General features: G+C 35.5%; 1 protein-coding gene across 5 annotated transcripts in view; it reads right to left on the reverse strand.

Annotated features, from left to right (window-relative positions):
- GBE1 (1,4-alpha-glucan branching enzyme 1) overlaps positions 1 to 27,236 on the reverse strand; it is a 266,685-nt gene that overhangs the window by 147,475 nt on the left and 91,974 nt on the right. For all 5 annotated transcript variants that reach the window (XM_009198200.4, XM_021933937.2, XM_003893800.4 and 2 more), the window contains 4 exons: positions 7,894 to 8,019; positions 6,949 to 7,084; positions 4,469 to 4,559; positions 852 to 1,061 (listed from right to left, as the gene is read on the reverse strand). In XM_009198200.4, the coding sequence (XP_009196464.2) occupies positions 852 to 1,061; positions 4,469 to 4,559; positions 6,949 to 7,084; positions 7,894 to 8,019 (563 nt within the window). The remainder of the gene's footprint in view (positions 1 to 851; positions 1,062 to 4,468; positions 4,560 to 6,948; positions 7,085 to 7,893; positions 8,020 to 27,236) is intronic.

The following is a 27,236-nucleotide window of genomic DNA, read 5'->3' on the forward strand; positions in this document are numbered from 1 at the left end:
TTCACATATGTATTATAAAATATGTATATGCATTATAGAAATATGTATTATACATTACTTGATACTTTGCTACTTTTAATATGCTTGACATTTTCATTTTTTCACTTACAATAAATAATAAACACAAGTTCATGGTTTTTTAATTTTTCTTTTTAATTTTTGCCATAAGCTATTTAATCACCTAAAACACCCTTCTCCTTAGATGTTAGAAGAGGTCAGAGATCTGTTTGATCTTAACAAATGGTCTCAACACTAAGCCTTAGTTTATTTATCTATAAGATGGCTATAACAATAGTGTTTACTACAGGTAAGTAGAGTTGCTGTGCAGATTAAATAAGATGAAATAGGTAGCTAGTATATCTAAAACACTTGGCACCATACATGAACTATATTATATACTAGTAACTGTTGTTTTATAGTTGTAAATTTATTTAGCTATAATCAAAAGCATGAAATTTTAAGATATGAAGCAATGAAGTATGATTTTTTTAAATAGCCTTCTTAAAACAATGTATTTCTCTAGTAAAAGGAGACTGGCTATGATTTAAGTCAATTTGATAAAGTTGCCTTTTAGATATTAAAAAAAAATGGTTCACAGCCAAATTTTTAAGTGACCATATCACCAATATATTTTACATGGCATAAGATATGTAAAATTGAAATTTAATGCAATATACCACAAATACATGTGCTATACAAAACAAGGTAAAATCCCCTGTACAACAAAAATAAATCGAATTAAGAACATTAAGTACCAGTGAGAGAGTACACACACAATGAATTTAGTGAAATTCTTAAAAATTAATCTTGAATGCAACAATAGAAAACATTTCTATATTGTATGTACCTACCTGGAGTAGGCAAACAATCTGCTATCCCAAAGATCATGAGTCCCTCTAGGTCCAGAATGAAAATAACAGGAATCCGTCCCATCAAACATATTCAATCCATCTGCTGAATTTTTTGAAGCATGGCTGTGTACCACATCTAAGAGGACTATGATACCCATGGAATGAGCTGTGTCTACCAGTTCTTTTAGCTCTTCAGGTGTTCCATAACGGCTAACAATAAAGAACACAGCAAAAACAAGATTGCATCACATTTAGAGGAAATGGTCAATTGTGCATCAACTGCTTCACCATCACAGTAGTAGACACTTTAAATATCCAAGCAGCATGTGATATGATACTTGGATACAACTCAAATTTGCTTCATGTTTGATATTAAGCAAATTTAAAACCATTAAGTTAGAAAATAATTTAAATCAAATTGTTAAATCGGGTTATTAAATGTAGATTTATACCCTAACCAAAATTCACATTTTGAGGATGTAAATAATAAAACTCTGCTTCTCTATTCTCAGAGCTTCTGATTTCCACCTGCAAGTAAGTCATTCCTTCTCTCATGTTTGCCCATTCCTTTCAGTGTGTACATTTGAGATTGAGGGGCTCTTCAATAATTTCTTTGAATATCCACGGTGCCTTGACTGAGGCTATCCCTCCTGCACTTATTCCAAAAATAGAATGCCCACAGTTACCAGTGGGCCAAGACAATGTGCCACGTTTGTCACCATGTAAATAAGATGGGTAGCTCACAAGCAGGTGTGTTTGTGTTAAAGGTAGCCCCACAGTCTGAATGAAATAGGTAACAAAAATTACTCACAGAACAAGGCCTTTCTTAACCTGTGTAAAATTTTGACGTTATAGTCATCCATGGCATCAACTTTGCCCTTTAGTCACCCTTGCCTTCAATTGTTTACTGTCTCTCTTCCTCACTAGACTATATGCTCCTTGAGGGCAGCAGCTGTTCCTATCAGGCTCCTCATGATATGGTACGGTGCTAAGCATATAGCAAGTCTCCTGATAGCCAACTCCACTGAGCAGCAAGAGCTCTCTTTATAAACTACAAATAAGATCATGTCACCTACTTAAAATCATACTTGTGCTCCCATTGATCCCAGAGTGAAGACCATTGTCCTGATCATGGCCTACTGCACCATCTACTGGCTCTTTCCAATAATGTTAATTATCTTATGACACTCTCCCACACCCTCTTTTTATTCCAGCCACCTGTCCATTTTCATACTCATTGAACAACATGTTCAATAATAAAGTTTTTTTCATTCAGCCATTCACTCATTCCTTCATTCATTCCTTTATTTGTTTGCCAAATACTTACTAAAGTTATCTACCATGTGCCATGACATTTTCTATGTTCTGGAGATACACTAGTGAAAAAAATAAACACCACTGACCATATGGAATTTACATTCCCCCTGGGAGACAACAAACAAGGAAAATACGTAGAATGTCGGATAATAATAAATGTCCTAAAGAAAACAAAAAGCCACTGGTGGGAAGGGAAGGTTTGCTATTTTAAAGATGGTCATAAGTTAAAGTTCATGGAAAAGGCAATGTTTGAGCGAGAAAAAAAGTAAGAAGCAAGGCATAACAATATCTAAGGGTAAGAGCATTCAGACAGAAAGGAACAGCAGGTGCAGGGCACTGGGGCAGGGATGAGCTAAGAGCATTTGAAAAAAAGCAAACCGGCTACTGTAACTGGAATGATCAAGAAAGAAAAGAGGTGAGCTCTAAGAGTCAGCCAAGAAGCACATCAAATGAGGCCTTGGGGACCAGTGTAATGTCTTTTGCTTTTATTCTGAAGGAGACAGGGATTCACTAGGGGTTCTGAACAAGACAGCGACACGATCTGACTTTAATTTTTAAATGATTACTCTGGCCACCAGGCAGAAAAATTGACCATAATTGGTAGACCAAAGGTAAGAGAAGGGGAAAGAAAGCATGAGAAAACAGAGTGACCAGTCAAAGAGCTATTGAAACAATCCAGGTAAAAGATAACCACAAGTTGGACATGGGTGGTGGCAGTGGGGGCAGTTGAAGCAGCCAGATTTGGGATCTATTTTGAAGTTACGGATGGCTAGATTTTATAATAGCTAGTGTGTAGGGAGGAACAGAAAGGGACAAGTCAAGTATAATGCCAAGATTTTGGGCTTGAACAACTAGAAGATGAAAATGTCATTTACTGCAGTAGAGAAGATGGCAGGGGGAGGAAGCTTGAAGTTAAGATCAGAAATTTAATTTTGGACACATGAAGTCTGATATAAGTATTAGATACCCCAACATCAAATATATACTTTCTGAAGTTCGTAAGATAGGTCAGAGAGACTTAAGTTTGGGAGTTAACATATAGCATATATTTAAGCTACAAAACTGTATGAGACTTGATGAGATCCTCCCAGGTATTTCATACAGATGAAGAAGAGAATGGAACTAAGTACTCAGTTCCATTATTTAATGGTCCAATATTTAATGGTCATAAAGATAAAGAGGAAAGAGCAAAGGGAATTAACAGTAAGCAAGAAGTGAGGTGGGAAAAGCAACAACAGAAGGCTAAACTACTCTGGAAGCCAGGGAAAGAAAAAGGTTTCAAGAAGGTGAGAGTAACCAGCTGTGCCAAGGGGTGTGGACAGCTGAAGTAAGCTAAGAATTGCCCATTGTCCTCAACAATGTGAAGGTCACTAATACCCTTGACAAAAGCAACTTCAGTGAAGAGGCAGACAGCATACCTGGAGGGGGCTCAAGAAAGAACTGGAGTGGAGGATTTGGAGACAGTATTATAGATAACTTATTCAGGGAGAACTAATATAAAGAGAAACAGGTAAATGAACCAGTATCTTTTTTCTATGCCTGGAATGTCACCTATTTACGCCCACTTCACCCCTCTCCCCAGTTAACTCTTAGTTGTGTTTTAGATCTCACTTGCAGTATTTGTTCTGATCTATTCTAAACTGATCAGACTTCTGATTATAGCTCCCTGTCATTTTCATTTTAGCTTTTATTACGGTTAAAAAATAATAATCTGTATGAATGATGATGGGAGCAATGTCTATATGCCACATGTCATAAACTCCACAACACTGAGAGTGTTGGACTTCTTCAGTCTGTGGTCATTTAGATCAGCACCTCGTTAACTGCATAGAACCCCGTGGTGTCTTTTCCGTCCAGAGAGCAACATTCCACCCATTTTCGCCTGGAGGGAAGGGCAGTCCTTCTGTGAGCAGTAATTGTCCTACCAAGGGCCTCTTCAGTGGCCTTCCTAGATGAGTCAGTCTCTTTCTGGAAAACGACGTGCTCTCTCACAAGAATGGCTTTCATAGGACAAGATTTTCTGACTAAACCTTGAGCCTCCAAATATGTGACAATTTCAGCAGGTAACTGGACATTCTATATCACAAATCATCCCACGAACAGCAACATAAAATCAAGGACAATTTCTAAGGCTGGATGGGAAGAGAGTGTATGGCCTTAGTAAAAGAAAATGTTCAGTTTCTATTAATTCTGTTAACCCTAAAATGTTACAGAATGTTATATAAAATGTAAAATTTCATTTTATTTATTTAAATTATTTGCTCAAAATAAGAATGAACATAATGAGTCTTTGATTTTACCTTGAAGCTGCAAAGAAGCTCGTGATTTGGTAACCAAAGCTGGCATAGTAAGCATGCTCCATGATTGCCATCAACTGAATGCAGTTGTATCCTATGTAAGGCAATGGTCAAATATAAATTAAAAGCCACCTTTAAAAAAAAAGTAATGGGGAAAAAAAGCATCCTCATTCCCAATACATTAAAATTTACAATCTAGAAGCTTTGATCGTCTTGAAAAGTTCTACTACTTTAACATTTTTTGTTTGACCTTCTAATAACATTGAATAGTCTCTTAGAGCTGTATTCTGACTAGTTATTTGATATACCTTCATTTTAACAAGCAATAAATAATATGCAAACTTGCTTAATTTGGTTTTAGCATATTAAAGATGGCAATCTCTATATGCTAAACAGCAGTTACATTTGTAATATTCATATTGAAGATTATGAAACCTAAATTAAAAAAACCAATTGCATGACATATACTTTTTATTTTGACTCTTATTTATTTCTATATATTTCAGTCCTTTTTACCACATAGCATAAGAAATAGCACCAAACCCATATTTTTCAGAGGTAGCTTTCTTTTTCTTTTCTTTTTTTTTTTTTTTTGAGATGGAGTCTTGCTTTGTCGCCTAGGCTGCAGTGCACTGGCGTGATCTTGGCTCACTGAAACTTCCACCTGCCAAATTCTCCTGCCAGGCAATTCTCCTGCCTCAGCCTCCCGAGTGGCTGGGACTACAGGTGCATGGCACCATGCCTGGCTAATTTTTTTTGTGTTTTTAGTAGAGATGGGGTTTCACCATGCTGGCCAGGCTGGTCCCGAACTCCTGACCTCAGGTGACGCACCGCCTCAACCTCCCAAAGTGCTGGGATTACAGGCATGAGCCACCGTGACCAGCCCAAAAGATAGCTTTTATGCAATTAGCATTAATGCTCCTACTTTCCACTATATAATTGGCACCTATAAAATTATTTCCAAGTGCATATCTGCATGTATGTGCACATACAAACACATCACCTTACTTTCTCCATCTGGATATGTTTTGCTCTAACAGTAAATAAAGTGACTCAAAAAAGTAGATATCGTGTTTTAAAAATCCATAACATTAAAAAAATTCTAATATTTTTTAATATAAGCAAATAATCAGGAGAAAAAGTATTGGTCTTTAAAAAGCTAAGAAAAACAGATTTTTCTTCTTGAAGTATAACTTGGTAAAATGATCAAATATGATTTCATTACTTTGGAAGTTACAGTTCTGTAACATACATAGAAAATATTCTTACTCTGCTCTCAAAGTCCAATTCATGCAAGCTTTATAATTTTCTTAAGGTTTATATAAGTTCGTTTTTAACGGCAGTTCATTTAAATATGCAACTATACTTGTAAATGTACTTATAAACAAAGGTATTAGATTAGTTTCATTCTTCTGGGTTGGTATCTTGTATCAAGCACAAATTTATAGTTTTATTCTTAATTTTAATGGCATTAATCATTCCTGGATTCACTTTTATTCCAGGTACTAGGCTAGGGAATTCCGACACAAAGACGAATAAGAGAATCCTTGTGCTGAACGTTCTGCAAGAACTGGGTCATAAGCAATTTATTACTCCATAATATGAAAGAATATCTCAAATATAATAATTTAGCATACTATCTATTAATTATAATTAATACTAAATACTCTATATATTTAATTAATTTTGGTTTCTGGAACCTGACTTTACCATCACAGATAATCCATACATAACTGAAAACTTTAACCATGGCTTACAAATCTTTCTTCTAGCCAAAATTTGGACTCCCTAGCAGAAGCAGTAAAATTAAATGTGCTTTATCCTCCTGCCTAGCCATTGAAGCAGGTGTTAAATATACTGTCAAATTATTTTAAATAGTATTACCTATAAAAACAACAGATTTAAAACACACTGAATCAATAATTCAGCAATATATTATTCACTCTCCTGTTGGTTATGAAGACAGGATCTGTGCCAGTACAGTTCAATACATGAATAGCTAGCAAAATGTGTCTCACAGAGATATTCTATAAATGTTTGTTAAATAAGTCATCCAGGAAGGGGCTATATAAAATAACTCTGATACAAAATGAGTTCCAGGCACATTACAAATATAAGATTTTTTTCCTTAACAGACTAAAATGAACAGGCTATAATCAATGATCACTTAAATTGATAAACTTTTCCTCCAGCAAAAAAGTAATTATGCTTACATATTTATCTATAATTTTGGAAGTCATCCGTTCACATTACTTAAAATTGAAATTGGAATAATATCTTTAATTCTTATGCTCTATCTTATTCCATTTCTCTTTTCTATGCTATCACTATTACAGGGCAATTTGAGAAGCCTAAAATAAAATGTATTTCTATTACATATTTAATCTCCTAACACAAAAAAGAGACACTTGTAATTAGCTTTTCTAATAAGAGAACAGACTCATTAAAATTTTATCTGAATAAAAATCACAGTTATTACTTACCAAGGTCTTTGATTCTTGGTAGTACATTGCACGTAAAATGTTTGTAAGAAGCTACTTTTCCTTCATGGGAAGAAATTCCCACATGAGATTCATAAATTCTTAGACTTCGTGGCTTCTTTGGTCTGGAATGCTTAAACTACAGAATATAAATTACATATAGAATTAAACCAGGAATTCAGGGATGACACTACCTGATTAAGTATATTTTTAAAAAGTGGTGAATATACTTAAACACTTGGAACTATTCTCACATATAAAAGGCACCGGCTACACTCACTAAATTTTATTTTAGGAAAAAGTCCTTACAGTCCTGTTAGTGGATTTTAAAAGATAAATCATGTAATAGCTTATGCCTTATCATTGAGTAAAGATTATTTTTTGAGCTTAAGCCTCAGAGAAAATGTAAGATCCATGAAATACAGACGTAATTATCAAATGCAAAGTATGTATCAACAAACTCCAATGATTTAAAGGACAGAAAGTGAGTTCAAATATACACAGAACACTTGTCAATAATATGGCGGTAAAAATTACCCCAGTTAATACATTCATGAGATGGTCTTCCCTATTCCATATTTCTAAGGACATTTATCCTAATTCAAACCCATGACACTGAGAAATATTGCACTAAAGAGTCTCTGATAAATCAGAAATTGTAGTTAAAAAAAACAAACACAGTATCCCTTACAGAGTAGTATATAGCAATTTAGTATTCTGTTTTCCTTAACCTCAAAAACAGACTACACAAAAACTAGCTTCTATATGTTATTGGCTACAGAAGACAGACTCTGATACATGCACAGTGTAAGAGGAATACTATGATGTAAAATACTCAACTGTCAGTGAGGAGAAGCATTGAACATTACTATAAAAGTTATAAAAGTAAAAATTAACTTTCCTACAAGTATTGGAATAATAATTTATTTAAAGATTTGTTGTTCTCACTTCATATGAGTGTTCTGGATCCCAGTGTAGCCAATCATAGTTCACATTAGCACCTTCACGAACCACATACTTCGCCCACGGTGAAATACGATACAAGATCTCTCCGCTTTTACTAGTAATAACTACCTAAAAAGAGAATGAGATGTTATTGCTTTAAAATACGTCCAGAACTCTGATAATACATAATGGTTGAGGAGCACTGCTACAAGTAGGAGAGGATGAATGATCTTAAGAATCTAGACCACCATACAGATGTGTGACCTTCAGGAACATAATTCTATCAATATTGGTTTTCTCATCTGCTGTTACTATATCATCCTTAAAGTAACTTCCAGCGTGAACATTTTATGGCTTTCTGGCAATTTCCACCACTGCAAACTAGCCATGAGAGTGCTTACTTAAACGAACAGTAGATACTAAAAAGACAAGAATATTATTTGGAAGCTTCTGTCAATAAATCAATCAATGAGAGAAAATCATCCTACTCCATTAAAAAAAGGAATTAGTGAGTTATATAACCATCTATTTTGTTTCCTTTCTATAGCAACTAATGAAAACATGTTCAGGAAGCTTAAGAAGAACAGGTTTGATTAACACTTACAAAGTGCACACACAGACACATACAAATATTTTCCACGCCTTCTCAACTTCTTTTACCTCCTATTTGCTGTATTCTTTACCATACAAAACCAAGCATTAGCTCCTTTAATCATCCATTCACATATCTGCCAACAATACCACTACTGTTTTCGATAATAAAAAATAACAATAAAATTTATTTTTTTACTGAATCTACTATTAAGACTTAGAACTAAATAAATGATTTTGAATTTACCCAGCCATATAAACGGAACTTCCAAATGATTGAAATGGTAGCTTTTTATTTATTTATTTATTTATTTATTTATTTATTTTTTGAGACAGGGTCTCACTCTGTCACCCAGGTGGAGTACAGTGGTGTGATCACAGCTCACTGCAGCCTCGACCTCACAGGCTCAGGTGATCCTCCCACTTCAGCCTATCGAGGAGCTGGGACTACAGGCAGGTGCCACCATGCTCAGCTAATTTTGCGAGGGCTGGGATTTTTTTTTGTAGAAATGGGGTTTCTCTGTGTTGTCCAGGCTCGTCTTGAACTTCTGGGCTCAAGTGATCCTCCTGTCTCAGCCTCCCAAAGTGCTGAGATCACAGGCATGAGCCAATGCACCAGGCTGAAATTGTAGCTTTTACACAAAGTTGTCTTTTTCACTAAACTTTCTAAAAGGAGGTAGAATATAATTTTTAAAATCCAGATTAAAAGCTATATTATGTCCTCATCATTGAGGAGAATGTATTCTTCAGTCTCCTCTAATAGACAAAAGCTTAAGTACTCACAATTCTTAGTAACTAAATATTTGTATAATGCTTTATAAAGACTTTTACATTCTTATCTCACTTGATTCCAGAAAATCTTTGTGACCCAAATATTAAGTGAGATTACGTAAGTTGCCAAAAATCCCAAAATAACCAAGTGGCAGAGCCAAAAGCTCAACGCAGAGCTTCTAACACTCACTTCTCTTCTCCGAACAGGCTTCCCCAGCGCTTCCTTCAGATGCCAAAAAATAATAAATTCTGGTTTACAATGGAGAGGCTGGGTAAGTGGTGAAAGGAATATCTAACTTACATGAATACAATTATTTCTCCTTCATTATGCCTCCCACCTATTAAAGCTAATCATCACCAGGTGTTGCTATTATTCAAGCGATTATCACAAAACATGAAGCAATAAGACCAACCTACTTTTAGATTATTTTAACCTTAAAAAAAAAAAAAAAGTCCCTTAACCTACATGAATCTGTAGTATAATGTACTACAGTAATATGTTTGAGAAAGGACCTTCTGCTCACTCATCAACCCAGAACAATGTATGAGGAAACAAAATACTATAAATCCGTTTTCAGTGATTACCACTTTGGCTAATCTATCCATCTATGCTTTCTCTGTTTTGTAAATGGCTTCTAAAAGGCAGATCATAAAGAATAATCGTTTCTGAAGGTGTCTCTAGGCAGACAAAATACTTGCAATTTTAAGACATTGAAATTTTTACTTCATGCAGAATTTAACTCCCACATCCTTTGGAACACTAATTCCTTCATCTTGCTGTACACAGAAATGTCTTCAGAGGCTACTGAATGATGGGTATTGAATGTTGAAAAGAACAGTCCCTGCATAGTTCTCGGATGCTCTTACATCTTTTGCTGGGTACACCAAGATGGCAAGGCCCTGACCACTGTTAATGGCAGCCATTTCTTAGGGCTTTCCTAGTGAGCAACCTTCAAGGATAACAATGACACCCTTGAAGACACAGAGCTGCTACAAAAGAAGGGATTCTCCAGGCTCAATATTATCTAGCTATGTTGTGAACCCAATGTGTGAGCAGCAGTCATCTGGGTCATATAGTGTCACCCCTACAGGGTTTGGAGGACAAGGGGAGCCAATGAAAATATGATGTCTACTGTGCCATGAGTAATAAAATAATTTACTTCTGTTCTAGGAGTCCTGGACCAGAATCGATGGTATGGTAACAGGTTAACTTCTAAGTCTGTAGGCAGGGCAAAATCAAGTCACTGACCTGACAAAGGAGTGTTTGCTCATTCAGTGAATCACTTCAATATTTTGTTTCCAAAAGTTCTGTCTTCTCCTACTCTAAGAGTCATTTCTACTAGGGCTGCTTGTTGGAGGGGAGCATTTTAATGTTCCCATTTTCTCCTTCTCTCTTATTAATGGAATTGCACCCAAATGTTAAGTAGAGCAAAACTTTCTACCAGATCCGGAACACTGACCTGTGATTGGTACATAATAAATATCTCTACTCTTTAGGCCTCTGAATTTTGCAAGCATTTTTTTTTTTCAGTAACTTAGGTTTTCCTTACTAGTACACCTGTCTATAGTAGCCATCTCACCTTGCTTTTCACTTTCTGTTCCTAAATTGTTGTAATCTCCATAGCTAAATAAGAGTATCATAACAAATATAAGTAAATTTAATTTGAGAGACAATCAGAGAGTAAAGACTATATCCTTTATGCACTAAACTTTGCTCACAAAACTCTTTTGGTGAGGGGGAGGGTACATCCTGCATATGTGTTACGCTCCAATGAGTTCAAATTCCAGTCGGAAAAATTTTTAGAGAAAACTTTAAGTCATTTAACTCACAACCTCAAAATGTCAGCATACTATGGAGCAAACTGAAAGAAAGAGCTGGCTTGATTGATCTTTCAACAAGAAGTCTGGTAGCTAATGTTTAAAAGAGTTCACTTGATACTGTCAAATGGGAGGTCTGATACACTGCTAGTGTGAGTATAAAGCAGTATAAAATTTCTGAACAGCAATTTGACAATCTGCATCAAAACCTCAGAAAAATTAATTCCAGGTCAGGTACAGCGGCTTATACCTACAATCCCAGAACTTTGGGAGGCTAAGATGGGAGGATCATTTGAGGTCAGACATTTGAGACCAGCCTGGGCAACATAAGGAGACCTGGTCTCTACAAAATATTAATGAAAAATAAAATAAAATTAAATTAATTTAAATTAAACTGACATGATGATGCATGCATACAGTCCTCATTAATTAGGAGGGTGAGGTGAGAGGATCGCTTGAGCCAAAGAGTTCAAGGGTACAGTGAACTATGATCATGGCACTGCACTCCAGCCTGGATAACAGAGAAAGATCTTGTCTATAAAAAAATAAATAAATAAATAAAGTTAAAAGAAAAAAGTAACTTCAATGAATCAGCAATACTAATTATAAAAGCTTGCCCATGGAAACAATCAGAGATGTGCCCCAAAAAACTATGTCCTTGTCTATTAGTCTTAGTGCTACTTCTATTAGCAAAGACAGAGTGACTGAATCATGTATAGTTGTTAAAAAATATACACTATTTAAGCATATTAAAGATTGCAGAAGAAATCTTCTAAGCTATATGGAAGAATATATTGTATCTTTCTAATGTAAATGCACAAAAGCTCACAGTCTAAAGTATTTTAAAAGATATAAAAATATCAATAAGGTTAAATATGGGTAAGGGGACTGTGAGTAGTTTTTATTCTCTAGCTATATGTTTTGATGTTATCACTTCATTTACTGGTATAGATTCTAGATTCCAAAAATATCAGCGGCTTAGTAAGGATTACAGATATCTGAATCATGTAATCACACATACATCTGCAGAGTGTGCTCCTCCTTAGGGTGTACCTCTTGTGTACCTTAAGTATATTAACACATTAAGAAATACAACCTAACAAAATATATCAAATTACTTGAAAGAAATATAATAATGAAAATAATACCATAATAATACCAAATAATACCATAATAATCTTTTTTAATGAGCCAAATTATTTATTTGACTTACAGGAGGTTATCATCAAAAGACATTATTGGATTACAAAAGTAATTTAATAAAAGAAACTTCTAACTTTGCAAAAGTCAAATTAACTTAATGAATGGTTTAAAGTCAAATTTTATTTAGAACATGTCATTTAAAACTCAAATACACAATATAAAAAACAGTGAATGATGAAGACAAAAAAGTGTGTGTGTGTGTGTGTGTGTGTGTGTGTGTGTGTGTGTATTCATTCATGCTTGGAATATATTTTAAAATGCTTCTTGCAAAAAACAAATTTTCCATGTACTGGAAAATTACTGAGATAATATGTTCCTTAGGTGGCCAACAATTTTATATAAAAACATCAGATGTGTTCAGCTGGTTAGAAGTAAGTGTTAGCATACTCTGAAAGATGCTAATGAATGTAGCTTTAGGTTTCATGAAGGAAAGTGTAGCAGGCTAACAGAAAAGGCACAGTTACTGAATCACATAATTCAAATTGCCCCAATTATACTACAAACATCTCCTAATGTTGTGAGGAGGAGGTTTTCTTTAAAAATTTTTTGCTTAAAGCAGAGTGAAAAAAAAAAACCATATTGATCAAGATAACTATCTGATAGGGTACAGGTCAAAGTGAATTATCAAACAAGTGATTTCTAATTTACAGAAAAATACTCCTTCCACTTCTTTTTAATTTGACTTTTAAAATTTCAGCTTTATTGAGTTATAATTAACAAACATGATATATATTCAAGGTGTAAAACAATGTTTTGGTCTATGTACACATAAACCCAACATAGTTTAACAACATGTATATTATATGTTTCCACCAATCAGATAAGATGATGGCCACAGAGTACAGGCCCCCTGATTTCCCAGCTGTTCATCCTCTAGTAGCTGAGTTGTCTTGAGTTCTGGAAGTTCTGTAAGAAACATGAGGGTGGTAGGAGTGGTACTAACCAAGTCCCTGAGCAGTACCTATATATCAAATATTAAAATATTTTTATTTTAATAAGTATAGCCATACCAGTGTACAATGCTAATTATCAGTATTCTGTGTGCATATATATGTATATGTGTATTTACAATGAGACTGAAACACACACACACGCACACACGCACACACAGAGACAGAAACAGGAACATACATGCATACATACATATTATAATTAATTTTTTTTTTGAGACGAAGTCTCACTCTGCCACCCAGGCTGGACTGCAATGGCGCAATCCCGGTTCACTGTAACCTCCACCTCCCGGGCTCAAGTGATTATCTTGCCGTAGCTGGCATTTATAGCCACAGGCCACCAGGTCTGGCTAATTGTTATTCTTAGTAGAGAAAGGGTTTCACCATGTTGGCCAGGCTTATCTGGAACAACTGACCTCAGGTGATCTGCCCACTTCAGCCTCCAAAAGTACTGGGATTACAGGCACGAGCAATTGCGCCCAGCTTATAATTACTTTTTAAGTAATTTATAGAAGAGGGTGGAAGGAACATAAAAAAGGAAAAAAGTGGTCAAAAATTTGTAATTAAGTAGAAAAGTAAGCGATATTCCAGAGGAAAATCTAACAATTCTACCAATGACCTGAATCCCAAAGAAATAAATGTGTGAGGTTTTTTTGGTTGTTTTTTTTTTGAGATGGAGTTTCACTCCTGTCACCCAGGCCAGAGTGCAATGGTGCCATCTTGGCTCACTGCAACCTCCGCCTCCCTGGTTCAAGCAATTCTCCTGCCTCAGCCTCCTGAGTAGCTGGAATTACAGGCACCCGCCACCATGGCCAGATAATTTTTAGTAGAGACAGGGTTTCACCATGTTGGCCAGGCTGGTGTTGAACTCCTGACCTCAGGTGATCCACTCGCCTCGACCTCCCAAAGTGCTGGGATTACAGGGATGAGCCACCACGCCTGGCCAAATGTGTTTTATTTAAAATATATATCACAAATATATAGTATAAACATTATTTTTAAATGCATAGAATTTGTAATCACTAAAACTTTAAAATAACTTAATATAATTTAAAGTAAAGCTCATGAATTTCATTGTAACCGAATTAATCTTTTACTACTTATCCTTGTTTTGTTTAAAACAGGACCTGTTTGTATAAATTCTATTCACAGTTCTATTTGTTATTTCTGCTGAGCCAATTTAACATTCATTAAGCTTATGTGAAGACTATATGGGAAAGAATCTCTTTGCCATTGTGCGAGGCTGAAAACGGCCTCCCAAAAAATATCCACATCCTACGCCAAGAATCTGTGAATGATACCTTCTGTACAAAAGAAGGTCTTTGCAGATGCAATTAAAGTACATATCTGGAAATGGAGAGATTCTTACTCCATTTCCAGATTCTGCAGGGGAGCAATCACAGAGGGAGATTTTACATATAGAAGAGGAGAAGACAATGTGGCCAGGGAGGGAGGGAGTGGAGTGACGAGGATACTAGCAAAGGAATGCCAGCCACCACCAGAAGCTGAAAATGTCAGGGAACACATTCTCCCCGAGAACCTCTAGAGGGACAATGGCCCTGACAACAACTTGATTTCAGCCTGGTGATACTGATTTTTAACATCTGGACTTCAAAGCTATGTCAGAATACATTTACATTATTTAAAGCCAACATATTTATGCAGTAGCCTTAGGAAACTAATACAGCCAATAAGGGAAAAATTGGAAACAATAATTTTTCTATGAATAAAATGGAAATATAGTTAAACGTAGTTGAAATTTGTCAGTATTGGAAAGAGTTAAAAGATATAAGTTATCTTCATGAAGAGTCTAAATAATACATTTGTCTTGTATTCATTTCCTACTCCCAAAAAGTAGACAAATATGTACTAATACATTACAGTGACCTTCACTAAACAAGTCAAGTCTCCTTGACGACTCCCAGGTAAAGCAAACTCCTTCAAACTAAACACTGCTGAGTTCCAGACTTGATAAAAGCCTTTAAAAATGTGAATTTGTGGCCAAGTGTGTGGCTCACGCTTGTAATCAAACCAATTTGGGAGGTCAAGGCAGGTGGATCAGCTGAGGTCAGGAGTTCAAGACCAGATGATCCATATGGAGAAATCCCATCTCTACTAAAAACACAAAAATTAGCCAGATGTGGTAGCAGGTGCCTCTAGTTCCAGCTACTCAGGAGGCTGAAACAGGAGAACTGCTTGAACCTGGCAGGCAGAGGGTCCAGTGAGCCGAGATCACACCACTGCACTCCAGCCGGGCAACAGAATGAGACTCCATCTCAAAAAAAAAAAAAGTAAATTTGTTATACACAGTTTTTATACCTAGCCTTCTTCCAACGTAAGTACTTTCAAAGATTAGACAAAAACAATCACTGCATACGTGATGTAAATAAAGGCTCTAAATTTACCATACAGAAAAGCAAAGGGAATATTTTTTTCTACCCAATCCCTGACATATTTGCTTCATTAAACAGAGATGAAACTATTTAAGTGAACAGATAATCAGTGAACAAAAAAAATACTTATTGAAAAAATTGCATTCTGAATTTCCTAATTAGGAAGATGAAAATCAGAAACACTCTTCATAGTAACTGCTAGTTCATTGTGAATTTTGAGTTTATATTTCTATTAATGGAGAATTAAAATAAAGACATCATTAAAATTATCAAGGTAGTTTTCTAATAATAATAGACCTTGATATATAAAGGACCAATTCCTGGGTGAATTTTTCTAAAATCGTATTAGTTGATTGGTAAGATTATATAAATTAGGGTAATATTTAGGCTACAAATGACATTATATATTTATAATGACATTATATAAATAATGACATTATATATTAAGCCTCCTATGGATACCAAATAAACACAACTGTTTTCTTGAAATTATTTTAATTTTCTATTAACTTTATCTGGATACTAAAGTTCATATATTTTAGAAATCTCTTTCTTTGCCTCATAATTTAGTTCATAGTTTTCAATTAGTCAAATAAACTTATACAAGACATATGCATATAAAATCATCCTTATGAGGCTCTTTACATCTACAACATTCAGGAATTGACAGAGGTGGATAGAGAGAGATGAAATGATTAGATTGAGTCCCTGAGCTCTTATGTTATGCAAGACTGGACGCTACACAGGAGAAAAGAAGATATCCTTGCTAGTAGCTTAACTAAAAAAGGATCGAAATTAGTTGAACTTCTAAAGCAATAACCTATAGATAAAATTTCATTAGCCCCCATTGTTTTAGATTTCTTATTTTAAAACATGCCATCACAATGTATTATTTTTCTTCAATAAAAAACAAGAAACCTTTCCAAGGCTGAATCCATAGCAACAGCTTGAATAGGATAGTTAAAGAGTTTCTCTAACAAAAATAAAAACTTACTAATCATAATTTTAAAACTTAATTAAAGGAAAAGACTGAGCATATTAGCTATGAAAAAGAAATCTGTAATGTGATACAAATGAGTGTCAGATCAATTTATACGAAACTTTGGGATAGCAGACACCAATGCACAGAACAAAAACAGACTATTTTTGAGGTATAATACACATAGCTTCTTTGTCCCTGACAACATCAATTAAAGAATTAAAAATATATTACAAACTCATTTCTGTAATACTTACATATAGGACAGTAGAAACTGCAGAATATTGTGAAAGTAAATAAAGATCAGTAGTCACTTCTAAAAGCAGGCCCTGACTTAGAATGATTTAGAGAGACAGAAGCTTCTGCACCTATAAAAGGGAGTATTATCCCCCAAGGTTTATATCCTAGTTTCCCTATCTTCTAGCCTAGTTAAGGAGTATTACAATTGTAATATGTTTTTCTTTCTCTGCTTTTCTACTGAGACAAATCTTTAAAGAAATAAAGAAACAACTAAGTAGGACTGATAAAGTGTTTGCTTCATTTCAAGTACATTACCTGAACAAAAACCTTACAAAGTGAGGTCGCTACAAAAAGACAAAGTCCAAAGGGATTATTCGAGATTTAGGAAGCAGGCATTGAAAACGGTATCCCTGAACAAGTGAGAATAACCACTCCTAAGTGAAAAGAAAAGGAACAATGCTGAGATGTTGTAATCATGTAAAGATTGATTAGGTGTCTTAGACTAGAAAACGAATGAATTACACATGACACAAAAATATGGGATTTAAACATCCAAGACATTGAAAGATCAATATCGTAATAAAAGAAAAAAGCTATGAAAAGGGGAAAAAATCAGTGAGTTTTCATTACTGAAAAAGTGTGCTTCAAAGAGACTCATCCATGTGCAGTGAAGGCTAGAATTCTATTAAGTAAACAGAGTTATAATTTGGTATAAAGCCAATAAAAAAAAATCTAAGAAGTATTTTCAGAAGTGATAGGATAGGGGAAGCACTATTGCAGGATGAGTTGAAGTTCTTTTAAAAATATTTTATTAAGTATAATTACAAAAGTCTATCTGGTGATAAATGCAATCATTTGAAGAAAAGAATATGATTCCCAAGCAATCATTCTTTTTTATATTTTTTTAATTTTTTTTGAGACAGTCTCGGTCTGTCACCCAGGCTGGAGTGTAGTGGTGTGATCTCGGCTCACTGCAACCTCCGCCTCCCAGGTTCAAGGGATTCTTCTGCCTCAGCCTTGCAAGTAGCTGGGACTACAGGTGCATGCCACCACACCCAGCTAATTTTTTTTTTTTTTTTTTGTATTTTTAGTAGAGATGGGGTTTCACCATATTGGCAGGTTGGTCTCGAACTCCTGACCTCGTGATCCGCCCGCCTCGGCCTCCCAAAATGCTGGATTACAGGCATGAACCACTGCGCCCGCCCCTAAGCAATCATTCTAAGTGCCATTGCAATGAAGTAAAATATACAGCATGGAGGAAAAAAAAGAAATAACCCCTAAAAGAAATCTAGAGAAATTCCAAAGATTACACACAGAATACATAATTCTAAAAATTATAGGATCTTTTAAGAAAACATACAATTACGTATTTAATAAACATGAAGACTATTACATCCAAGAATATAGTTTATGACTATTAAATAAACAGTTAATGATGAGATGAATTCCTCTTGAATCTTTAAATATTCTTTACAAATTAAGGTCTCACAGGTTGGAACACTATCATTCTTTTCTCTCCTTTCTTCTACAAAAAAAAATCTGTCTTTTGCAAGGTATAGGTGATATTAGAGGAAAAAGAACTGGAAATAGATATGTATGTACAATGATGAAAGTAAATACAACCATCAAGAAATAAGAAAGTGATGAAATAGTTTGTATAATGGGAAAGAGATAACGACTACCAGCAGCACTAGATCCATTTGGATAATTTCTTGTCAATTGATTTTTTTTAACAGCATTCCAGTAAGTTATAAAAGATGGTCAAGAATTGGAGTGACCTTCAGATAAAGGACTCAGGCACTAGAGGTGGAAACAGTGATGATGGGAAGAAACAGTGGTAAATAATAGGGTTCTACACAATAAACCTTTTTACTTTCATCCTTCCTTGTTCAGGTATATCTAAATCTTTAAACATAAATGCCCCTATCTTGCGTTGATAAAGCAAAGGCACAAGGCAGCAAACTTGAGCTTGATCTCTAAGTGTGATAGCCTCTCTGGAAAAGTAGACAGAACTACTGAATCAACTAGTGAACATCCTTCAGTCAATAAAGCACAGGCCTGGGAATTACTCACCTGACCAAAGAGTGAGGCATGGGGAATGTTCATAAGATGAGACGCAGTGACATATGGCTGACTGTTTTAAAAAAATTGTATGTTCATGAGAAGATATAATTTTCAATTTGAGTATTAGTCATGTGGGGAAATGTAATGCTACTGACATATTAGGATGGATACGTGTAAAACACACACACACACGAAACCACACACTTTAAATTGAAGAAAGTTAAACATTAATTTTGACATTTAACATAAACTTAACTGTGGTATTCAATAAAAGAACCCAGCTTAAATGTAAATGTTTAAACCATGAATGAGATTGTATAGTACGCACTTTATCAGGAGAAAATGGTTATTTCCTGTAGGCATACCTTTATTCATTATTGTTTGGAGGCATACTTGGCCAAGGTGCAAATACTTTTATTAAATATAACCAAAAATAATGCCCAACTAAACAGTCACGAACTGTAATTTTCTTCCTTTTTCTGGCACGGCAATAAAAGATCACATACTAAACAAAAGCTGTCTTGAAAAAAAATTGGATGCTTACATAATTTAGAAGAAAAAAGCATGAAACACTTAAAAAAAAAAAAAAAAAGTATTCCTAAAGAAAAACGTGAGAAAGTGCTCAATTTTCCAGACTTTATAATCATATTTAAAATATACTATGCACACATTGAAGAAAGAAAAAAAGTTGATAAAATACAACATATTTCACAGTACATAGATACAAGAAAAATAAGTTTGCTAATACATTTAAAGTATCCATGGAATCAATGTTTACATTAAAGGATCAATTAGGAAACAGAACTTTATGGACAGTATAATTTTTTAGATAATGGTAATTCATTTGTACAAGCATTAAATAAAATACAAAAAACGAATGCTTTTTATAATTATTTTTCTAAAATGTATCCCATAACCACCTGTGGCATGAAACACTTGTTAAGATTGATTTGTATACTCTGACATGCCTGGAATACAAACATCTTCCCCCTTAATTCAGTAAGAAAATATTAGGCTTTTACATGTATCTTTGACAGCAGTTTTCAACCCTGAAAAGCAGTAGTAACTCCTGGGGAATACCTGAAAGACGCCTGAGCCTGATCTCTAGCCACGGCCACCGTCCTCCCAGTCGCTCTTGACTCAGACTCTGGGATCTACAGTCTAGGGCTTTAGGAGATAAAAGCTAGACCTGAGAAGGTAAAAGACAGTAGCTACAAGTACCAGTGTTCCAGTAATAAAATGATAGATCTGTATTAAAAAAAAAAATAATAGATTATCATAGAGGTTTGAAAACATCAGGTTACAGGGAATATATTTCCTAAAACCCTGGGAATAATACTTTTGCAAATCATAAATATTTTGCAATAAAATTTGTCTCAATCTCTGCTTTGCATTTTAAATGTATTTCTTAAGTTTTAACAAAAATTTACAATTATATTTAATCCTTCATTGCCTAATCTTCCTACTAATTTACTTATTTTATTAATTTTATTTATTTATTTTTTAGACGAAGTTTCACTTATTGCCCAGGCTGAAGTGCAATGGCGCGATCTCAGTTCACAACCTCCAGCTCCCAAGTTCACGTGATTCTCCTGCCTCAGCCTTCTGAGTAGCTAGGATTACGGGCATGCCCCACCACACCTGGCTAATTTTTGTATTTTTATAGAGACAGGGTTTCTCTATATTGGTTAGGCTGATCTCGAACTCCCCACCTCAGGTGATCCACCTGCCTCAGCTTCTCAAAGTGCTGGGATTACAGGTGTGAGCCACCACAACCAGCCCTTCCTACTAATTTATTATTCTCAAAAAATAAAATTTAAATATCTTTATCAATTTAAGTTAATCACATTTAAATCACTGAAGGCTTCCATGCTGGCTCAGAATTTATCCATTTGTGGTCCTGAGCATCCCTATGATTGTCCTTAAACTCACATCATTTACTTATGAGAAAGTTTCCACTGTACCTGAGAATGCCATCAGAAAAGAGCCTGGTAAATTTACTCAAGCTTCTCATCTTGCCCTGTTGCTCTAACCCATCAACATTTTTTTTTTTAATTTCACAATTTCTATACTATGCATCACATCAATCATTTTGCCAAACATTAACAGTTTTGTTTAAAAAAAAAAAAAGTTATCAATGTTTCTTTAAATGCCATTATTAAAACTTGATATTTTTCTTCCCAATACATAATTTTTATTTTAAAATTGTAGCAGATACTGGCTCTTTAGTCAGTCAGACTGCCTTTCTGCATTCTTTCCTTGTATTAGAGTATGGAAAGCTTAAAACCACACTTCTCTCACTCCCTTGCTGCTAGATTTCAATATGGTAAATGAACTCATATAAGAAATAGAAGGAAGAAGCAAGTACACGAGGTAGATCATACAGGGATCAATCGTTTATGCCTGAGAATGCAGAGTGATGCTGAATCTAATAAAATCCCATTATCTACATAGTCACAAAGAGTGGAAAACTCAAAGATAACTATCGAGCTGATAAGGGAGTGCGAGGAAGGGAAAAGTATGGTCCCTTTAAATAATACAGACGAGGGAAAGGAAGTGCTGGGTAGAGAAAGGTGGGTCCCTGGCTAGGGCTCGACCCCCACGGACCTAGGTGAGGATGAGCACTCCTGCCTTCCAGCCCAAATGTTGCATTTTCCAATACCACCCCGGCCCGCCATGAACCATCACGGGCATATAAAAACCCAGGACCCCAACGGGCAGACACACAGGTGGCCAGCCGTTGAGAGGACCACATTAGCATAAGCAGCTGGAACCCAGGAGGATGTGGAGGGGAATGCCAGCCGCAGAGCACCCTAACAGACACCAGCACGCCCACAGGCCCTACACTGAGGGACAAGGCGGAGTTTGGCCGGGGCAATCTGAGGACAGCCAGAGCCACTGAGGGGCCCAACTCCAGTGGAAAACCGTCTCCCTACTAGCTCCCCCAGCAGCGGAGAGCTACTTCCACCCTATCAAACCTTGCACTCATTCTCCAAGTCCAGATGTGATCCGATTCTTCCAGTACACATGGGACACAGAAAACCCTCTGTCCTTGTGACAAGCTGGAGGGTCTAACTGAGCTGGTTAACACAAGCTGCCTATAGACAGCAAACTAAAAACACATGGTAGCACACGCCCACTGGGGCTCCACGAGCTGTAAAGGTCCACCCCTAGCCACTGCCGTGGGGTTGGAGCCCCACAGCCTGCCCTCTGTGAGTTCCCGCAGAGGTCTGAGCAGAGGGGCACTGAAGTAGGGAGCCACACCCCCATCGCACACCCTGTGAGGGGGACAAGGGAACCTTTCCCATTTCAATGTCACCACTAATTAGTTCATGACGCTAATAATTTCTATTTGTACCTTCCTACACATAATTATGTGCACATTCTGAATCAGCTTTTTCATGAGAAATAATCATAAAAGGGGGCTGTGCATGGAAAAAAAAAATTTCTCTGTGCTTTTGGTTTCAAAATTCAAATTTTAAAATGTATTTTTTATAAACAGAGTTTATTACAGTTATCATGCAAAAAGAAACAGAAGTTGGCAATACCTAGGATCGCTCGGGGCAGAGAGGATAAAGAGGAGGGGGGATCTGTATTTCAACTAAGATGAGAAGCAGTACTCTTTTTATGAAAAATAAGAACATAATTTGACTTAACCTAGGACATCATTTCAGAAGAACACAACACATCTGGAATATCAGAAAGTTTGGAATCAAAGTAAGTTTTAGAAAAGAAGTGGAATAAGGTACACATGAGCAAAAGCTGGAGGCAAAATCTGGACTGAAGCCATAAAGAATGGTAAGGAAATGGCAGAGCCTGGAAAATTAAATGGCAAAAACAGAAAACTTGAATGTGTCCAAAAAACAAAAACAAAAACAAAAACTGCCAGCACTACAAAGACAAATAGTACAGGTATGTCCAAACCTGAGAGCATCTGGGCCTAAAATGCCTCAACATTTTGAAAAGAAAAAGAAAACCAACAAAATTTCTTCAGATGTTAAAATTATTTTTATATAATAACTCATTATTAATTTTAAAATGAGTTCATGTCTCAAGATCAAGTGGAAAGAGCTCCTACTCAGCTGAGAACAATGTGTTCATGAGATTGCTTATAGTTCTATTCACATGAACAGATATTTGCAAAAATCAGCCACTGTAATTACCAGTGCAAAACATTACAGATTATTATTTCATTATTATTATCACTTCAAACCTCTCAACATGACTGTAAATGTGACTTCTTAAGTCAATGACATAGAATTAATTGGCAATCACAAACTAACTATATTTAGCATAATGATAGAGTAAACCCTGTTTAATATAAATATGCAAATGTCAACGGCATTGTTATTTACAAAGACAACAAACAAAAGCCATCACCTGTATATTCTTCAGCTTATATTATTTCATTACATTCTAATTTGTATATGAAATAATGCCTATTCTGAGAGAATTTTTTAATTCAAAGGAAGTTTGCAACAGTGTTTCATAATAGTAACACATATTTATATATACGCATGTATATATTCACATATATTATTATACTACACATCCATTTAATTTCTGTAGGTTGAGGTAGTGTTTTTAACCTCTTAGAAACGCTGATTAAATGAGTTATTTAAGTAATTTATGAAAATTAAACAAATGAAAATTACTAGGTTGATGTTAGACATGAGACTTGTTAAAGTAAAATAACCTACTGTTGGCTCTTGTAAACATTTTCTTCCCACATTACACGCAAGTGGTCTTCTTGGGATATGTCAATGGCTAATTTTTAAATTTTAAATCTGAAGCACTTCTCCTTTATAATCTGTAGGCAAAGTTACAAAGGAGTACACAATAAAAACAAAAACTATATCCAGCAAAATACTCAACATTGTTGAACAATTTACAGGGTAAATTCAGAACACATCTGTGGCCCAAATGCAGGAAGCAGGGAGGGTAGAAAATGAACATTTTGTTCTTCTAAGCAGTGGTAATGAAGGTGGAGCCCTGATTTTAATACCTCAAGAAAGCATACAATTGTTATAAAATTATGTTAGCTTTATAAGAAACAGACTTGAGTGATCTAGAATAAGTATATTAATAAATTTTATTTCTTTTTATAATAGTCATTCATATCAAAGTAGAATGCTTAGCCAGAATAAATATTAATTTATACCTTGTAGACATCACTCTATTAATAATGTGTATGGACTTGACCCAAGTAACTCACATAATAATGTACCTTTTGAGATTTTCATGATATATTGGGAGGGGTGCAGCAAACTGAAGACTAATAGGCACAGTATAAATTTTATGATAATAAAAAGCATATAAATACAGGGAGGCAGAGGACAAGGGCAAGGACAGTTTATAAATGCCTAAAAACAGATTAGGAAGAATACCCATAAAATCTATCAAGAGTGGATGGTAGCCTAGAGGGCTAGGCCATTAATAATTATAAGAAGGGCTACTTTTCTTTCCATTTTTTTTTAAATTAGGTCCTATTTTTCAAACAGACATTATGAATCATGTTGCATAATTACAGAAAAAGTAAAACTGACTCTCTTCAAGTAAAAATAAAGGCATGTCAAATATCAAAATTAAAAGTTTTCCTGGGTTGAAACACGTCAAAAGTCCTATCGTTTTCTACACATCTAAAGAAATATACATGTGCATATATACATGAAAGTTTAACTTTTTATTAATGTAAAAAATTTCCAAGGAAAATCTATTCCAGAGAAAAATATTATTTTTAAATCTGTATGTTCAGGAAATTATATAAACTGAAAATATGAAAAGAACAATTTAAACTCAATCAAAACGCCATTCCTTGGCTTTCCAAAAGAGGGAGATATAACTCCACTGCCACAAACATACAAATTTGATACATAAATCATCTATTCAAATACACAACTTATCAAGAAAATAATTTTAAGGAAAAACTCTAAATTATGTGTTTATTTTAGCCTTATGATTTTAATTGCCTAAAAAGCACAGTTAAATCCATGAAAAATATCATGATCTACAATAATAAAATGAAAGCTGTTCCAGCTCCTTTACAGAAAGCTCAATAGTAGAATAAAAATGTGACAAAAGGCCGGGCACGGTGGCTCACGCCTGTAATCCCAGCACTTTGGGAGGCCGAGGCAGGCAGATCACGAGGTCAGGAGATGGAGACCATCCTGGCTAACACGGTGAAACCCCGTCTCTACTAAAAAATACAAAAAACTAGCTGGGCGCGGTGGCGGTGCCTGTGGTCCCAGCTCCTCGGGAGGCTGAGGCAGGAGAATGCCGGGAACCCGGGAGGCGGAGCTTGCAGTGGGCCAAGATGGCGCCACTCACTCCAGCCTGGGCCACAGAGCGAGACTCTGTCTCAAAAAAAAAAAAAAAAAAAAAAAAAAAAAATGACAAAAGACCAAAAGTACTTATGCTATTTAGATTTTGAAAAATAGGTTTAGAGATGACAGATGTCAGTTACTAAAATTTGTACCTCCTGATTGTTATTTGAAAATTAAAATTTAGTATTTTTCTGAACTAGAGACAGAATGCTACCCATTTCTTACAATGATTATTAAAATTTTCTCTCCTTGAGCAGTGGTCTGTTGCTCCCATTGAAGAGGTCCTTCGCATCCCATTAGCTGTATTTCTAGGTATTTTATTCTCTTTGGAGCAATTGTGAATGGGAGTTCATTCATGATTCGGCTCTCTGCTTGTCCATTGTTGGTGTAAAGGAATGCTTGTGATTTTCGCACACTGACTTTGTATCCTGAGACTCTACTGAAGTTGCTTATCAGCTAAAGGAGTTTTGGGGCTGAGAGGATGGGGTTTTGTAAATATAGAATCATGTCGTCTGCAAACAGGGACAATTTGACTTCCTCTCCTCCTTTTTGAATACCCTTTATTTCTTTCTCTTGCCTGATTGCCCTGGCCAGAAGTTATATGCTATGTTGAACAGGAGTGGTGAGACAGGGAATACTTGTCTTGTATCAGTTTTCAAAGGGAATGCTTCCAGCTTTTGCCCACTCAATACGATATTGGTTGTGGGTTTGTCACAAATCGCTCTTATTATTTTTAGGTATGTTTTATCAATGCCTATTTTATTGGGAGTTTTTAACATGAATGGATGTTGAATTTTATCAAAGTCTTTTCTGCATGTACTGAGATCATCATGTAGTTTTTGTCTTTGGTTGTTTCCATGATGGATTACATTAATTGATTTGCATATGTTGACCCAGCCTTGCATCCCAGGGATGAAGCTAACTTGACCATGATGGATAAGCTTTTTTGATGTGCTGCTAGATTTGGTTTGCCCGTATTTTATTGAGGAATTTCACATTGATATTCATCAGGGAAATCATTCTACTATAAAGACACATGCCCACATATGTTTACTGCAGCACTGTTTACAATAGCAAAGACATGGCACCAACCCTAATGTCCATCAGTGATAGACTGGATAAAGAAAATGTGGTACATATACGCCATGGAATACTATGTAGCCATAAAAAGAAATGAGATCATATCTTTTGTAGGGACATAGATGAAGTTGGAAACCTTCATTTTCAGCAAACTAACACAGGAACAGAAAACCAAACACTGCATGTTCTCACTCATAAGTGGGAGCTGAACAATGAGAACACATGGACACAGGGAGGAGAACAACACACACCAAGGCCTGTTGTGGGGTGGGGGTGAGGGGAGGGAACTCAGAGAACGGGTCAATAGGTGCAGCAAACCACCATGGCACACGTATACCTATGTAACAAACCTGCACGTTCTTTGGTGTGTGTCCCAAACTTAAAGTCAAATAAAAATAAAAAATAAAAATAAAGCTATAGTAATCAAAAATTATAATAATTGAGATAACAGGTATACACTGGTACTGTTCAGGCAAAGCCAAACGTAGGGTGAGCCAGTAATAATAGTACTTACTGTATCAAGTTCTTGCAATGAGTCAATGACAAAATATATGTAAATTAGTTAGCTATCAATGGGAAACATTCAATAAGTGGTAGCTGCTTATGTTGGTATTTTTCATGCCTCCTACTTTGGCTAACAAAGCAAGAAAACCAGTGAGCTGTTTATTCTTATCTTTTAATAGATGATGCTGGGTCTAGTAATGAGGTAATGAGTGTTTAACAATATAATCATACAGATCCCTGTTTGAGAGGGAAAGGAACTTTATGTCTATTTAGTTATGTTTATTATAGTGATTCTCCACCCAAAGGAGGAAAATCTGTTTTTCCAATTTAAAAACTTGAAACAGCCCATCGTGCCTCTTCCACAGACCTAGCTCCTTAGCTTGGCAGTTACTTCCACAGGAAGCCACTTCTACTGAGTGGACTGTGTCTG

This window comes from Papio anubis, chromosome 2, assembly GCF_008728515.1.
Source record: "Papio anubis isolate 15944 chromosome 2, Panubis1.0, whole genome shotgun sequence".
Taxonomy (NCBI): Eukaryota; Metazoa; Chordata; class Mammalia; order Primates; family Cercopithecidae; genus Papio; species Papio anubis.